This window comes from Enhydra lutris, unplaced genomic scaffold, assembly GCF_002288905.1.
Source record: "Enhydra lutris kenyoni isolate GAN:26980312 unplaced genomic scaffold, ASM228890v2 scaffoldscaffold30, whole genome shotgun sequence".
Classification (NCBI taxonomy): Eukaryota; Metazoa; Chordata; class Mammalia; order Carnivora; family Mustelidae; genus Enhydra; species Enhydra lutris.
In genome coordinates, this window is record NW_019154114.1 from 21941718 (window position 1) to 21958609 (window position 16892).

The following is a 16892-nucleotide window of genomic DNA, read 5'->3' on the forward strand; positions in this document are numbered from 1 at the left end:
TGGTCCCAGCCTCAGACCCCGCGTGACGCGCGTGGGGACCTGCTCCTGGCAGCATGTGGATGCCACGTGCAGCGTCCAGGACCCCTTTTCTGGAAACAGACTTGCCCTCTGGCCACAGGCTGGATCCCTGACCAGATAGGCAGGACCCCCTGGGCCGGCCAGCGACACCAGGCACCCTTCCTGGGGTGGGAGAGCCGTGTTGCTGAGCTGGGACGCCGGGACCCCGCTGCCTCAGAGCCAGTCCCGGTCTGCAGAGGCACACTGCAGGACCAGAGATGGGGAGAAGGGGACAGACCTCTCCTGCACGCTCGGGCTCTGCTCTGTCCCCGGGACGAGCCGCCCTCTCTTCCCTCTGATGCCACCAAGTCCCGTTCCTTCCCGACTCTCGACTCTCGTGTGTGACACACTTCACACATCTTACACGTGTCACCGACCACAGTGGGGCGCTTCCATCCTGGCGACCCTGCAGGTTCCCCTGTGACCCTGCCCCTGCCCCTCAGCCACAGCTGGCTGGTCCCTGAACACAACATATGGGTCCCTGAGAATTTGGGGGAGGGGGCCTTGGGGCGTCAGCCAGGTGGCCTAGAGGGACTGAGAAGGCAGCTGCCCGGGCTCCTGACACTCTCTCCCACCTGGCCCCCGGTCCCAGAGGGAACAGAAAGTCGGGGTGGGGAGGTCCAGACACCTGGGGCAGCAGAGCCTGGCTTCTTCTGTGCACAACAGAGTAGAAGCACCGGGTCAGAGCTGGGATGCCTGGCCATGCACAGCTCCAGGCCTGGGCACCTCGAACTGCTCTGGGCTCCCGTCCTCGCTGGGCAGGAGCCCTTCCCCTGCCTTCCAGCCAAACGGACAACACACAGCCAGCCCAGCCTTTCCCTGGGAGCCTCGGGGCCAGACCCTGGCAGCTCGCTGTAATGTTGTCTGGGGCAGAGGCGGGGAGACCCCCAGCCTCAGGGCGCCCCGTGTTGTGACTCCTCGCGGCGCAGCTCTCCTTCGGTGCCAGACACTGCATCGCACGGCAGTCAGCTCACCCCCAACTCTGCGTCTGAGTACACTCTCCCCGGGAACCGAAACCGCCCCTGGGACTTGAGCCCCCCGTGGCTGTGCCTGCGGGCAGCTGGGCCAGACCTACGGAGGACAGGTCTCCGGGGGCAGACGGGAATCTCTGCTCTCATCTAGGGTTCTCGAAGATTCTACGGCGCACAAGTCCAGAAACCCAGCCTGCTCCCTGGGGTGCTCCCCAGGCCGACAGCACGGCCTTTCAGGGCTGCGTCCCCGCCCGCTGTTGGGCCGGCATGAGACGGGGACCACAGTGCTGGGCGCAGAGCGCCAGTGGTAAGAGCACGACGGCCTCTCCCTGCCGTCTTCAGCACAGGGAGGATGACGGCCTGGAGGTCGACCCCTCCCCTGCAGGGCCCTCTGCGGCACCCCCTGCGGCACCCTCTGCGGCACCCTCTGCGGCACCCTCTGCTTCCCTGTGCCGGTCCACTGTGACCGCTTGCAAGCAAAGCCCCAGGGACAGTGGTCAGTCGCCCGAGACGCACAGCGTGTGGGCACTGGGCTGGGCTCGCACCAGGCTCTCCTGCCCTCCCAGCTCAGCACGTTCACGCGGAAGAAGGCCCAGTGCCAACGGGGAACACGACTCGGCCAGAAAAAGGAGTGCAGTCCCCGTTCTGTCATCGACCCCCGCTGCTGCGAACCATCTGGGAGAGCAGAGCCACGGACTGAGGGACTGAGGGCAGATCGCGGGGCACAAGGCCGGGGGCACGGTGCAGGGGTGTCGGGTGTCTGCTGAGGGGGTGGAAATGTTCTAAAATTCGGTAGCGGTGCTGGCCGCCGGCTTGATGCACTGGACCTGAGTTACCTCAGGAAAGCTGCTCAGAGTCAAACCGGACCCAGACACCTTCCGAGCCTCATTGCGACTGCCTTGCCCGAGGGGGCAGGGCCAGGGAGGGAACGGGCTGATGGCAGCCGTGTGCCCGGGAGGCCCCCGCAGAACAGCTCAGGCTGCAGGGAGCCCCAGAAGCCACGGCGGAGCCCGTTGAGAGGGAAGGCCCCAGCGCAGGCCACACGGGGAAGGGGACCTAAAATAATTCTAAGAACCTGAAACTCCAGGGAGAAGCTGGTGGGGGGTGCTGTGGTCAGCTCGAATGGGAACTCTTCGTGCAGGGAAGGAGAAGTTTTATCTTGGGGGTTTGGGGGAAGCCGGGCAGGGGATGGTGGTGGCAGGGAGGAGGCGGAAGGACCCCCACGCGGAAACACTCAGGTTTAGGGGCCTTGTCTGATTGTGGCGAGTGAGGACTCCCCGTTCTCCAGATGCGGAGACTGAGGCTGGGCCCGCCGCTGTCTTCGGAGGCTATGTGGACACCGGCCCAGCGTATCTAGGCCAGAGCTCTGTTGGATCCCCGTGTAGGTCCCCTCTGCGTCCTCTCCCCAGCCGGGCCTGCCGGGCGCTCATTTGCTTGACCACCGTGGGCTGAGGGCCGACGCTGTGCCAGGCACCGCCCAGGGCGTGGGAGTTTTGGTGAACGGGCTGAAAAGCCAGCCTCGTGGCGTTTGGTTCTAGCAGACATGAGAAGGCCTACCCTGTTTCCACCGATAAAGGGGTTGGGTGACTTGAAGCCACCCCGGGGCAGGTTCTGTGCCCAGCGCCAAGGACATTGGCCTGTGGGACCGAGCTGGTCCTGCTCTGACCAAGGTGACCGGACAGTCCCACAGATAACTGCTGTGACCCCTGACTGGCTTTGGCAAACGAGGGTGCCTCTCCATACCCAGCACACAGTTAGAGCCCATGGCAGATAACGGCGGGTTTGCAGAGAAGACTGGCATGGAAATCCAGGCCTGGAAGGAAGGTGGGTGCTGGGGGCCCGAGAGCAGGCCTGGGGGCTGTCACGGTGGCCCGGAGGTCTCAGATGGGAGTGAGGACAGAGGTCAGAAACGGCATGGGTGTGCTGTCCCTGTTAAGCTTCGGCACAGGAGAGAATATTCTAGAAGTAAATTAGCACGATGCTGTGATTGTCAGTGAGGTTGTGGGGGAAGAAAGACGGAGGGAAACCAGGAGAAGGAGAGAGAATCAGGAGAGGAGGGCTCTGGGGAGGCTTGCAGAGATGATGGAGAGAAGACAAGGGCAGGGAAATGCGCCGTCCAGGCCCCAGGAGGAAAGGCTGGCTCTTGGAATAAGCGCTCCCAGGAGGACAGGTCTGTCAGCTCCTCGGGTCACGTTCCGTGGAAACCTGCAGGGCTAAGACGAGACCCTTTGAGGACGAGTCCAGGACCCCAGGTCACTGTCCCACTGCCTGTGCCCTCGGGAGGCCCTTGAGAGACGTGGTACTACACTGCTGTCTCCGCACGGGGACTGAGGCCAGGGTGGCCCTCCCCTTGCCCTCCATGGCCAGCAAGGATGGCTGTCGGTGGGCTGGTCGTAGGGTCACCTGCACCACAGACCTCGAGGGGCCAGAGCTGGGTCGATGGGGCCGTGGGAGCAGGGGCCGGCAGAAGGCCACGGAGAAGAAACAGAAGCCGGACTGTCCTGGTCTGGGAAGGAGCCTCGGGGATGGGGGCAGGAGCCCTGTCCTGGTGGGACAGCCCTCGGGGAGGCAGGCATCTACAGAAACCTTGGTTTTCCTGCTGGGAGGGGCTGGCCCAGGGTTCGTCCTCTGTACTGTCTCTCTTCCTCTTTCTTCCTGCTTGGAAGGCAGATGTGATGGTTGGAGGCGGCACAGCCACTCTGTGGCCAGGAAGCCTCGAGGAAGAGGATGATGGAGGAGGGAGAGCGGAAAGGCCCGTGTCTGGAGGTGGTCCTGTGCCACTCGCCTCCCGTCCACGTCGCATCTACGTGCCCGGCCGCCCCACTCCTGGACATGGGCTTCAGACCCTTCATGGGTGGGGTGGCCAGAGGTAGGAAATAAAATCACGGGAGGCCCAGTGGCATTCGGGTTTCGGGTTCGCAGTGAGCGAGCGTCCGTGTGAATGGGTCCCTGCGTGGACGGGGGACCGGCTTCTCACCCTCTGCCGCTGGCCTCAAGCTTGACTCTGACTGCAGCTCGATTCAAGGAGAAGTCATGGCAGCCAGAGGGGTCTGGGGTCTCTCCATGAGCAGGGGGTGGGGTCACGTGCAGGGGTGGGAGCCTAGGGGCCGCCTGTGTGTTCATTCTGGCCTAGTGTCTCTAGAACTTTCTTCAGCCTGCTGCCGTGGGACGCACGGAGACTCAGGAAAGCCACACTGCTCACAGGACAGAAGGCAGACGTGTAGGAGGGAGAGCAGTGGGATGTTCTCATCGACATTTTCACTGCGTTTGACCAGAGTGTTGGTGGTCCACGGGTTGCAGGGGCTGGTGTGTGGCTGCTGACCCGGGACTTGAAGGCAAGGGGGTTTCAAGTTTGCTCGAGTGCCTGAGGCCACCAAGGACTCCGTGTTGTGCCAGATGGTGAGGACTGGTCCACACGCAGTGAGAACTTTCTGTGAAGCATGGCCATGCCCGTGACATGCCCTGGAAGGGGCACCCAGTTCCCTGGACAGTGGCCTGCTGCCCAAGTGCCTCCGTGGGGCCAAAGGTCCACCTGAGAGGACTGAGAACCGACGTCCAGGTTCTCGGGGACCACATTCCCAGGAGTGGCACTCGCTGAGCCACGGAGCACCTTCCCCTGCGTCTTCCCGTGGCCCTGGGGGTGCTCAGCACACCCTAGCGCAGAGGCCTGGCGTGAGCCCGGGAGGACATCCCCAGGGCCCTACACCTGGGGGTCATGGCACCAACCCTCTGTCCATTTCTGCACACAGACGCAGCTCCCTGCTCCGGGGGTGACCTCGGGGCGTACTCCCCACGACACAAACCCGTGCCTGCTGTGGGCTGCGGTGGAGGGAAGGGAAGGTGCTTCTGCGCCCTCGTCTTCAGCCCCGACGTGAGGCACCTGGAGTCCTGGCTGTGCGGCCGGCAGGGGGCTGGGGCAGGCTCTCCCGAAAGCACCGCTAGAGGCAAGGCCCAGGGCTGGAGGGAGGTCACAGCGCACAGGCCCTGGATGCCGAGGGTGGGCAGGGGGGACCCGGGGGGCCCTGGAGAAGGCTGCTGGAGAGCCCCACGGCCTGCGGGACATGTACAGGAAGGTCAGCAGGGCCCTGAGGCTGAGGAAGGGCTCACCTTTCGTGATGCTTTAGTGGCTGTTTGTTTTTATTTTTTAAGAAAACTACATTTTCTGCGGTAAAAAACGCACAATGGAAAAGTGCCCCCTGTAACCATTTTGAGAGGAACGAGGCTGCGGCGGCCAGGGTCCTGACGGTGCTGTGCAGCCCCGGCCCCATAGATAGGAACGTGTTCCCACGACACCCAGTGCCTCCCGCCGCCAGCCTCCGGGACGGCTCCCTGTCCGCGGGTCGCCTGCTCTCCGTGTTGGCGCCTGGCACTGCGCGGCGGGAGGCCCCATGCCGGGCTCCTGGTTCTCAGCTTCCAGCCCCACGCTCTGCCTTCCCAGAGCTGCTTGTGGCCGATGCTTCTAGAGCACCCAGTTCCCAGGCACAGTCCGCGTGGGGCAGTGGCCCTCAGACTCCAGACTCTGGTGAGAACGGCCTCCTGCCGGATCCCACAGGGCCATGGCTCAGCCTGGCACCGGCAGGGGTGGGCGGGTCTGGTTCGGGGCCTGGCCCAGCCACAGAGGTGGTGAGGCTCTTGTCCCTCTGACCAGCCGTGTCTTCGAGCTGCGCGTGGAGGGCTGTCGGCCCGCAGGGTCTCCTCAGGAGCAAGAGGGACCTGCCTTCCAGGGAAAAGAAACTGAGAACCTGCCGGCCCCCCAGGCCCAGCCCCCTGCAGCAGTGTCCATAGCCGGGGTCTTTACAACCCGTGTGCACACGACCACTTTCCAGAGGCCCGGAGGGACGGGCGAGGGCCTGGAGCGCCACGTTGTTTTGGCAAGAGTGTAAGGGACTGGGGGCTGCTGGTGGCCGTGTGTCGCCTCACCTCTCCAGGCCGGAGCTCTGCCCCACACCTCCCCTGCAGGGAGTCTGATTGCGGGCCATTGTCTCTGGGCATCAAGCCCAGCCGGGCCCCTGTCCCCTGACCTTCCTCTGCTGGGCCCCCGTCCCAAGCCGGCCAGAGGCAACACGATGGACTGAGTCCTCCTGCTGCTGAGCAGGTTGCCAAGGGTCAGCGGCCCTCGGGCCATTTTGGGCCCCTGGGCAGCCCTGCTGTGCATCCCTGGTCCCCTTACGGGCTTGATGGGGGTGGACCCACCACCATTCTGTTTCCGACTTCCCCACCATCCGCGCGGCCCCCTCTGCAGGGCATCAGGACGACGGGGACGGGGGGATGACCCGGGGGCTCAGTGGCCCTGGGCAGATGCAGAGGCCCCTTCGAGCCTCTTCCTGCTGGAGAGCCCAAGGCAGCTCCTCCCCCGCCACTCGGAGCTTTCCCAGTGTCCTCGGAGGCCTCGTGCTCCCAAGGGGTCCCCACTCAACCCTTGCATGATGACAGGCTCTCCCGCCCGACGAACTTCCTCCCCTGTGTCCTTGGCAGGAGAGGATGTGGCCGCTGGTGAAGAGGCACCCGAGTGAGAGACTCCTGGCCTCTGTCCCTGCAGCTGGACATGTCCCACCGCCTCACGGGGGCCGACCAGGAGCCCATGTTCAGAAAGGATCGGGCTAGAAGGGCTGAGACGCCCGCCCCGCGCTCCGCCTCCTGCCTCCCCTCTCCGGCTGGTGCTGGTTTCCACACCCGAGAAATCTCCAGGAGCCTCAGCCGCTCATGACCTCCAGAAACATCCATGCCATTGCCAGACACCCGCACGGTACAGAAGGCCTTTAACAACGGCCGCTGGGAAGGAGTCCCCGTCCAGCCCCACCCAAAGCCTGGCCTGGGCTCCTGGAACCCGCTGCCTGCACCCAGGTCATGTTATTGTGGAGAGGAAACTTGGAAAGAGTACGTCGACCGTAATATGTTTATGTAACAATGTAAAATAGCAAAAATCACAGTGTATCTGGGAAGGACACATGCAGACCGACATAGTCCCTTGGATGGTTGCAGCCTCCAGCCACGAGGGGCTCTCGTGTCCTTGCCCCATGCTACGGAGGAGGCTGCGGGAAGGCGCTGGGGTCCCGCAGCTGGTCCAGACGCCGCCCGGGCTAGCTGAGTGGGTCCTGCCCACGCAGCCCGGCTTGAAGCCGCTTGTGGCTGGGGCAGACTCTGGGGGCGGCCACGGCGTCTGGGGTGATCCATTTCTGCGGAGAAGCGGAGGGGAGGGACGGCTCTCCAAGGAGGCGCAGCTGGTCCCCAGTGTTCTGGGTGACGGGCCTGCCAATTGTTTCAGATTAAATGAACGAGGGGCCATGGAGAAGCAAGGACCACGGGCGAGCCTGGGGCCCGAGAACAGGTCAGACGGGTTCCTCCCATCCCCCAGATCCACGGACTCGGGGCAGCCTGCCCACGGATGGGGGACCATGTGCAGAATGTTCCATAATCCCCAGCCGGAGGGAAGGAGAATGAAGCCAGAGCAGTTGGATTTAATGCTCTGTTAAGTCTGACCGTGCTCACAGGTGTCCCAAGTTAAAAATCATTAAGGTGGTCTGCACCCCGTGCTTTGCGCAAAGACCTTGAAAGCTGGTGCCAGGGTGGCTCAGGCTGGGGCTGCACCGAGGCTCAGAGGGGCCCCGTGCTGGGAGGCGAGGCCCCGAGGTCCTCGTCGTTGGGCGGAGGCCTGGGCTGCGGACGGTGGGTCTGGCTGTCTCTGGGTGGCCCCGGGAGGGAGGGCAGGCGGGAAGCACCTGGCAGTTTCGGTTTCCGACAGGAAGCTGCCTGCTCCTATCTCCCTCACCCCAGCTGCACCCGCTGCCCCGGAGCTCGGGGTGGCAGCCCCGCCCGGAGGGCCCCCAGGTGGGGACAGCCCCTCCCGCTGCAGACGAGGAAGCCTGGTTGAGGGGCCGGGGCCGAGCAGAGCCCCTTGAGGCCTCCTGAGCCTCCCAGCACTTGGGAGCCCAGCCCTTGGGGGCCATGGCGGGGGTGGGGGGGCTCTGACTTGCATTTTTGGTCACCTGTCTGCACCTGTTTTGGGGATGTGTGGTCCCAGACTTGATGTAGAGAATGTTGTGGTATTAGAGGGGCAGGACCAGGCTTGCTGTCTGTCTGTCTGTCCATGTGTCCAGGCCTGGCCAAACATCGGGACAAAGTCCCCCACCCAAGGCCCCGGCAGGGGAGTGGCAGAGAGCAGGGGCTGCTGAGGGTGGCGAGCTCGGGAGGAAGCCAGCTGCTGTCCATCTGGGCTCTGACTGAGCTCCAGGCTTGAGTGTCGGGGTCCCCTGGCCTGGCTGGTGGAGCCCCACACAGATGGGGGTCTGGGACCCTTATACCTCGTATCTTAGGAGGGGAGCCCAGGTGGGAGGAAACCCCGGTGCCTGGCCCTGGAGCAGAGGGGCCCCGAATCTCCCATGGGGGTGATCAGGGCTGCGTCAGGCTGGCCCTACTGGCCTGGGATCCGCGGCCGTGGCAGCTGGCGGTGAGGGGCACAGCCGGGTGGACGATGGCCAGAGGTCCTTCCCACCCTCCCGCTGGCTCTTCCTCCCACCCCGCTCTCCCTCGTAGGGTCTGCAAGGTCGGGGCTTTCCACAACACTCAAAATGCACCCCAGCTTGGGAGGGAAGGAGGAAGCTCCAGGAGCCTCGGGTGGGGGAGATGGCCCAGTTCCTTCTCCACTGCAGGCTCTCTCAGCCGCCACAAGTGGCCTTTGAGGCAAGGGCCTGCCAGGGGTCACGGGCAAGTCCCTTGGTGGCAGGGAGCATGGGGACCTGGGGGGAGGAGGGCGGAGGGCCCTGGGGTCCCTCACCAGAGCCGCCAGCCTCTCCGGGGCTGCCTCTTATCCTCATGTCACAGACAGAGAAGGGCCTGTGGGTTCACGGGGTTACCAGCCCGGACTTCCCACCAAGGCCATGGTCTCCCCACCCCGGGGCCTCACGGCGGAGCACCCCGCACCAGGGAAGCCAGGCCACGCAGGGTTAGCCCAGACCCCCGCCCCGGCCCTGTCCTCAGAGCAGCCTCCTCCCAATGGCTCCCATCCTGCCTAGACCTCCCCACCCTGCACCGCCCGTACCTCTGCACAGGGTGTGCGAGGCTCCTCGGACCTGGGGGAAGGACGTGGCCAGCATGGGCACCAGGCCCTCCGGCTTCCTCCCCTCCGCTGGGCCGAGGGCACCAGGGATGAGGCCACATCATTAGGGTAAGGACCCTGGTGTGGGGCTGGGTCCTGATCCGCCATCGGCCCTGTGGGCTCTTTGTCCCCTCAGGGCTGTGAGCCCTGTGCGGGCAGGTGCCAACACCGCTTCCTCTCAGAAAGGGACCCCTCTCCACGCCTACCCTTCCGCGAGCCGCACCCCTCCCAGCCCTCAGCTGCAGGGAGTGGCACCCCAAACCACTTGGAACACGTGGGTGCTGGGCAGTCATACGCCGGGGCCCGGGTCGGCAGTTCCGAAGGGCTCCCCAGCTGCCGCCAGCTGAGGGGACTTCACTGGAGGGGCCCTGGGCTGGGCGCACAGCTCTGCCGGCATCCGCTGGGACACACGGGGCCCAGGTGTCGGTGCACCTGCTCTGGGCTCCCCAGGGTGGGGGGAGCAGATCCCACCGAGGGCTTGGAGAGGGTCCTTCTGGGGCCGTGGGATGCCAGGCACAGTCTTCATCTCTGGAGCAGGGGGTGCAGAAGGGACTCCCTTTCTCGAGGTCCCCCCGTGGGGCCCTGCCTAGGACGTGCTGTGGGGCCTTGAGCCAGCTCCCTGACCTCTCTGATTCGTGTTCTCATCTTGCAAGCAGCCTGATGGCGCCGTGGAGGCTGCCGGGAAAGCCGCGTGCAGGCCCAGGAGGGAGTCTGGAGTAGGTTTTCCCATTGTGCCCCATCAGCCCTGTTCCCTCTGGCAGCCTGGGGATCAACAGCAGGGACCTGCTCCCATGTCCTGTTCTCAGGGACAGTGATGCACCGGCCATGCCCCCAGCACCGCGTCCCAAGGAAAGCCTCAGGCCCCCTTGGGAGACCTGCGCTGCCCGGGGATGGGCCTCCTGGGGCTCCCCACTGCCCAGAGGATCGCTGAGCCCCCGGCGAGGCCGACCAGACCCTCCCACCAGGAGCACAGGGGTCGCACCTGAGAACGGGTCTGCCCAATTCCTCCCAGACGCCAGTCCCAGCTGGTGAGCCCACACGGGCGCCACACCTGATTCCCCCTGGCTCACCAGCACTGCAGCCCAGGAAGGGGTTCACACACCTCCGACCAGGGCCCTGGGTCCCGTGGCCAGGTGGGTGCTGGGAACAGCGGGCAGGAAAACGGGGGCCATTCCCCACTTCTGGGGTCTGCTGCCCGGCACCGTCCAGCCTGAGAGCTCTCAGGCTGCAGGGGAGGGGCGCGCAGACCCCCAGGGATGCCCTCTGGCTGGGAGAGGCCGCCAGGGTCTAGCAAGAGCCGCCCCATCCTGTCCCCATCACATGGGAGAAGCCGAGGCCCAGCCTGACGCACGTCTGGGAGGTTCTGTCTCGAGTCGCCCGGCCCTACCTAGGACTCACTGCCCGCTTCTGAGCCGGCTCCAGATGGGAGTGGTTTGACCAGGCCAGGTTGGGGGCTGGAGGTGAACACAGCGGAGAGGGCTCAGGGGGGCTCCAGAAACCCTCCAGGGCCTTGGCCAAAGCAGCCCTCTCTGTGGACCAGCCCTCAGCTGACCTCTGACCTAGACCCCCTGCTGGCCACTGTGGGGTAGGGGGAGGGTCACCCAGACTCTGTGGGTGGTGCCAGGTGGCCGTCCCACCCCTACCATCTCCAGGAGGCTTGGACGCCTGTTGCCCCAACATCTGGCCACAAGGTTCCCCACCGCAGGGGGAGCCCTCCCATTTGGGGGCCGAAGGGTCAGCCCACAGGTGCCACTCTGGGCCCCGGCCCCCTCGCTGTGTGACTCCAGCAAGTCACCCTCTGTCTCGGAGCCTCCGTTCCTTGCCTGACAGCGGCTGTCACAACAGATATGGGATCTGGGAAGCAACACAGATGTCCCCTACGGTCCCTGTGTTGGCATCAGCAGGCACACGCTGTGTGTGCGGTGGCTGACTGTCCTGGGGCACGGCATGCATCCACTCCCAAGTGCTGAGCGCCCTGTGAGCCGGCACGGCCGTGGGCGCCAAGGGGACGGCAGACCATGGAGCAGACCACCTGTGCTGCTGGGGAGAGATACGGTAGACATGCCCAGAGCCCCGGGCAATGCCGAGTTTGCCCACTGAAATAAATAAATGCAGCGGGGAAGAGGGGGGTGAGGAGGGAGCAGGGCACATGCCTGAGGGAAAGGCTCTCGGGGAGCGGGGACAGCGCATGCAAAGGCCCAGGGGCTGGAAGGGCAAGAGCGAGAGTGGGAAGCCAGGTGGAGAGGGCAGAAAGCCCTGGAGGGCATGCGTGCCGGTGCGAGGTGACCCAGCTCCACGTTTCACAGCCTCGCTCTTGCAGACGACTAAAGACAAAGCAGTTCGGCAAAGTGCCACGTGAAACGACCCCATCGACGCCCCCTGGCATCGTGGGCAGCTGTCCGGCCATCGCCCTGGGAGGTTGGCCCGCCCCACACACATGGCACTTTAATAACGAGAATTTCACCAACGCCCACTGCAGTCTGACCTCCAGCCCCATAACGATCGCTACGAATGACCCGGAGTCCACGGCACCTCAGCCGGCCTGGAGTTTCCCCCGAAGGTGGGTGGCTCTCCGAGAGGCCTCTCTTCTCCCCAGGAGCCGCCCCCGCCCTCTCCGTCCCTTGGCAGCCAGTGCGGCCTCATCCAGAGCGATGTCTCTGGAAGGAGCACTGGAGGGAGAGTCCTGGCTTGGGGGCAAGCGGCTCTGGCCTCTCCCTGGGGCCACTCTTCCTGGCTGAGCCTCCCCCATCAACTGTTGGGAAGTGAAAGTGGGTGAGAAAGCCCCGCACAGCTGGGTGCTGAGCCAGGTTGAGGAGGACGCCTCTCTTTTCAGGCAAGATACCTTGAGAAGTGAAAGCCTTCTTCCCCTCCTCCAGCTGCCCCCTTGGGGCCGCTTCCTCCAGGAAGCCCTCTTTCATCACACCCACCCTGCGGCTCCGGCCTCCTGGGGTCAGAGTCAGGGTTCAGTGGATGGCCTTCCTGGCCTGCCCGAGGATGCTATGGCATGGCCCAGGGAAGGGACGGGCACGTTCCAGCAGGAAGGGAAGTTCCCGGGGGCGGGGGGGGACACTCCACATTTACCGCAGGAGGGAGGGAGCCCTCCTCCCCACCCCCCCAGCTCCCGGCCCCGGAAGCAGAGTCTGCTCTCCACCGGCTTCCTCTTCGTCCTGACGTGAGACTTGGGGGACCAGGCTTCTGGACCGGGTCCAGAGCTCCTGTTTGCCCAGAGCTGTGCTCTGCTACCATGCTCTGTGCCCTGGGGGATGGCCTGGGGACCTTAGGAAAGGCTGGGACAGAGACAAGGGTGCGTGTCTCCTGAGACTTCCCAACAGCTCCGCTCGGCTGCCCCTCCTGGGCTCTCTCCCAGCTCCTTCCCCTGCCCCTCCTCAGCCCTAAGGGGGGGTGTCAGCCCCCAGACCTCTGCTTAACCTGTGACCTTGACAAATGGTTCCCCTCAAACCACCCGTACTCTGTCCCTCTTTGGGGCTGCTGGGTCCCGGCCGGGGCTGACTGACCCAAACGCCCAAACGGGTCCTGCAGCCATCAGGGCCTCAGAGCCCTGCTCTCGTCTGCTGTGTGCCCCTGGGAACTTTGGTATCTTTTTCCATGATGGAGTCACTTTGACACACGGGCGTTGGCAATCCTGCCGTAGGAGCCCCCAGCACTGTGTTTAGGGGGGCAGGAGGTGGGGGATGGGGTCTGTCCCCTTGGGTCTTGGTGGGGGCTGAGTGAAGGGAAAAGTCCCCCGCAGGGTGTGAGCCGAGCAGGGACATGGGGCCATCCTTTGCGCGGTGACAGCACAGACAATATGGAACCAAAAAGTTGTCAACAGTACTTTGTACACAGACGCACACTGGTGGGCAGCCACGACAGGGTCACAGGTCAGGTGGCCCCTGAGGGGCTTGGCCCTTGGCTCCCACTGCAGAGAGGGCCTCCTGCACACCCCCAGCTGGATACCCAGGGCCTCCCTGCGTGAGTCTACCAGTGTCCTGACCGTCCCGCAAGCATGGCCAGGGACTGTGGCTGAGTGATAAGTGGGGATGGTGTGGGCCAGGCCAGGGATAGCCTTGCTCCCCTGGGGGCCCCAGGCCTCCCTTGCAGCTGGAGGCCCTGTGCCCAGGTCCTGACCTCGGGCCCTGACAGAGGTGGACCATGTGGGCTCTGGGCACCTTTCCCCAAGCCTTGCCTGGATGCAGATGGAACAGCTGGAGATCTGGTCACCTGGATTGAGGGGCCCCAAATCCAATGACTAGTGTCCTTCCACGGTGAGGAGAGGACATAGGGACACAGAGGAGATGCCGTGTGAGGCAGCAGCAGAGGCTGGAGGCACGTGGCCACGGTGGGAGCCTCTGCAGGGGGCTTGGTCTTGCCTCAATTTTGGACTTCTGGCCTCCAGGCCTGGGAGGGAACAAGACTTCTTTTCTAAGCCACCTGGCTTAGGTAATTTGTCCCAGGAAACTGATAGAGTGGGGGAGGACATGCCCAGCCGAGAGCATGCTGGAGGGCCCATGGCCCCTGGGGAAGCTGGACGGGGAACGGGAACGTGTGATGGGGAGGACGAGCCTGTGCTCTTGGTGACTGTGGTGGCCTCTGAGCCCACCCTACCCGCGGACCCCGAGCTCTGCCCCACTCCAGCTCAGGATGGCACCTGCCCTGGGATCTTGCCCACACCCATGCTTGCCCCAGCCTGCATTTACTTGGACTCCTCCAGGGACGGGATGCTCGCTCTCTCCCTGGTCACACGGGCTGCGCTCTGCCACGCAGACCCCACCTCCTCCCTCTCTGGTGACACAAAGCAGGCCCGACTCAGTTTCCCACCAGGCTGGTCACAGTAAGCTGCCCTCCAGCCTCCCCTGCTCCAGGAGTCATCGGGGGCCTTCAGGGCTTCCGTTCCGGCCCCTGGGCGGGTGTCCTGGCTCCCACCTCCTGCTCTGCAAGGGGCACGGCAGCCTGGCCTTCAATCTCCCCATGTGCAGAGTGCGCTGCTGGGATCAGCACAGCTCCCAGTGCATACAGTGGGCACCTAATAAATCCGAGTGAAGTAGACACTCCTCTAGAGGGGGCCGTCCCTTCCCACGACGCAGAGCGGGTCCACCACCTCATGGGGTCCTGACCTCTGCCACCAGCAGAGGTGGTGCCAGGTTGGCCAGGACCCCAGGGCCCTGGTGAGGCTGCTCAGGGGCCAGCCCAGTGCCCAGCAGCGGGGTCTGGTGGCCGGAGGTGCAGCGTTGCCTGCCCCCACCCCCGGCGCCCGCATCCCACCAAGCGGCGTTCAGAGACATTTGCTCACCGACTGGGGATGTTACTTTGCGTTCTGTTCACGGTTTAGAAGCACTTCATATGTTTTGGGGTTTCCAAGGTTTTCATGGATTCTTGGGGTGCCTGTGGGCCCCAGAAACTTCAAGGTCACCCTGTGCTGTCCACAGGCCCATCCCCCAGGCCTCCAAAGGCCCCCTGGCTGGGCCCCACCTGCTGCTACCGCCCAGTGTCGCAGAGCCCCAGGGGCCTGGGCCGGCCGAGGGCCACCATGTCCCCCAGCACGGCTGTGGCCATCCCACGGGTCCAGGCGATTAAGGGAAGACAGAGTGTGAACTCCTACGGGTCAGAGCATCCCAGGGCTGGGACCCCCGGGCCCACAGAAGCCGCCAGCCCGACGCACCAGCCAAGTACGCAGGGCTCCGTGAGGCCCCGAGGGAGCAGGGAGCTCAGGGCGCGGGGACTGCGGGGCCAGTAAGTCAGCAGCAGGGATTCGGCATCAGGGTCCGCCCAGACAGTCGGCTCTTGGTGCCCGCAGCCCGCCAGCACCATCATGACATGCGCACAGCGCGTTGCACGATACCTCCCGGCCTCCGACTCCTTCCACGGGTTAGCCCGGCCCCCCACTCACACAGAAGAGCTACAGCGGCCCTCACACACACCCTGTCGGCCCTCGCCCTCCCCGGCCTCGGGGAAGCTGCTCCGACATACCTTTGGGGGTGGGAGGACAGGATCTGACCCACGAGGAAACTGAGGCCCAGGTGAGGCAGGGCTGGACCCAGGGCCCTGCGGCAGAAGCAGGCTGCCGGCTCCGGGGCGGGGGGACTGCCCCAGGGAGGGAGGGGGCGTGTGGTACCCGTAGCAGTTGGACAGGACCAGAGCCCCAGGCCGGCCTGAGGGGCGGGGGACCGTGTCCAGGGTTGGCACCTCCCTGTGGCGGCTCCGGATCCCGCACGTGGTGGGGGCCGACAGCGTGCTGGGTGCCCAGTGGGCTTCTGCACAGCCCGGCGTTCCATCTGGAAGGTCCAGGTGACCAGTGGAGCCCCGTGTCAGGGGCTGGCCCTGGGCCCCTGGACAGCAGCAGGGTGGGGAAGGTGACCCCTGTAGAGGTGCGTCAGGGGCGTCAGGGCCCATGTGGACTCCGGACACGGCTGCAACAGTGGGACTTGGGGCTGTGAGCTCTGGGAGGTTCCAGAGGCTCCTTGGAGCATGGCCACGTGGCGGGGCTGGGGAGCGGGGCTGCCCCCTGAGTCCTGGGATGAGGTCCTATGAGGCCCCCGGGACCTCGCAGTGGGGCTGGGGGTGTCCAAGAGGCCTCTGCCCAGAGCCGCAGCCCGGGGGTGGGGTGCAAGGCCTGGGCCCTTCCCGCCCCCCACCCCGGCACTGGCTCCAAAGGGCGGGAGTATTGGCAGAGAGTGCTTATCGGTGGGAACCGGGGTTAGGTCCTGGACCGTTACTTGATCCAGGGGCCTTGGGCCAGGCCCTCTTCCCTGTGGCCTCAGTGTCCTCGTCCCACCCCTAAATCCTGGGGTCCTCCCAGAAGGAGGGGCGCCTCCACTTGTCTGCACACCACCTTCCTCACCAACTCCTGGGACCCTGCCCGCTGAGGAGGACAGAGCCCACTCCCTCCTAGATGGGCCCGAGCAGGGCCCCCTCCAGCCTGTGCCTCAGGGAGGGGCACCCGCACCCAGCCCGGCACCTGCCAGGTCCTCCCGAGGCCACCTGTCCCAGCTGTGTGGGAGTGTGCCCGGGGGGAGGCTGTGCTGGTGTTTGAGGTGAGTCAACATGGCTGGCCCGAGCTGTCAACAGAGCCAGGCAGGCAGCGGCGGCCTGGAGATGTCATGCTCCCGCCATCTGCTCCCACGGTCCTCCCCCGCCGTCCTCTTACCTGGGCCGCCCTTCCTGGGACCCCGGGGCACGCAGCAGCTGGTGGACACCGGGAGCCCGCCGTCCAGCTGCGGGGATGCCTGGGACATGGGTCTGGAGGTGGGTCTGGGAGACAATCCTGGCGCTGAGTGAGAGGTGGGCCGCCTTCCCGGGGCCGACGACGGTGGGGCGCGCCCTTCCTGACCTCAAGGGGCCTTGAGGGAAGGACGAGGGGGCGCAGCCAGCCCGGCTCTCTCACCGCCGGAGGCCTCTGCCCCGCAGAGCTCCGGCCTTCTCGCAGCCGCTGCCGGCCAGCCTGGGGAAGGGGCGGGAGGCTGGAGGGGCTCATGTGATGCGGGGCGGGCCGGGGAGGCGCCGGTGGGGGAGGTCTTCCCGCAGCCCAGGAGGGGCAGCCAGCTGTGTCACCGTGATAGCGCGGCTGGGGGCTGAGGAGGCAGCTGTGCCCACCGCTTCCTCAACAGGAACCATCTGGGCCCGGCCCGGCCCGGCCTTCCCTCACGGCCATTCCGGTCTGACTTCCAACAACTTCCTCCTGCCGCCAGCCGGGGGACACCCCACCCACCTGGAGCCCGGGCGGCCCATGCTTCCTCGACCAGGGCTGGGGGGACAGTGTCCGTCCTGCATGG

The 16892-nt window shown here is 65.4% G+C and overlaps 1 protein-coding gene across 2 annotated transcripts in view; it reads right to left on the reverse strand.

The window, feature by feature from the left end:
• Window positions 1–16580, reverse strand: part of LOC111152941 (CBFA2/RUNX1 translocation partner 3) — a 77187-nt gene extending 60607 nt beyond the window's left edge. For both annotated transcript variants that reach the window (XM_022511687.1, XM_022511686.1), the window contains exon 1: window positions 16268–16580. In XM_022511687.1, the coding sequence (XP_022367395.1) occupies window positions 16268–16355 (88 nt within the window). In that variant the 5' untranslated portion in view covers window positions 16356–16580. The remainder of the gene's footprint in view (window positions 1–16267) is intronic.
• Between the last annotated feature and the right edge of the window lie 312 nt (window positions 16581–16892).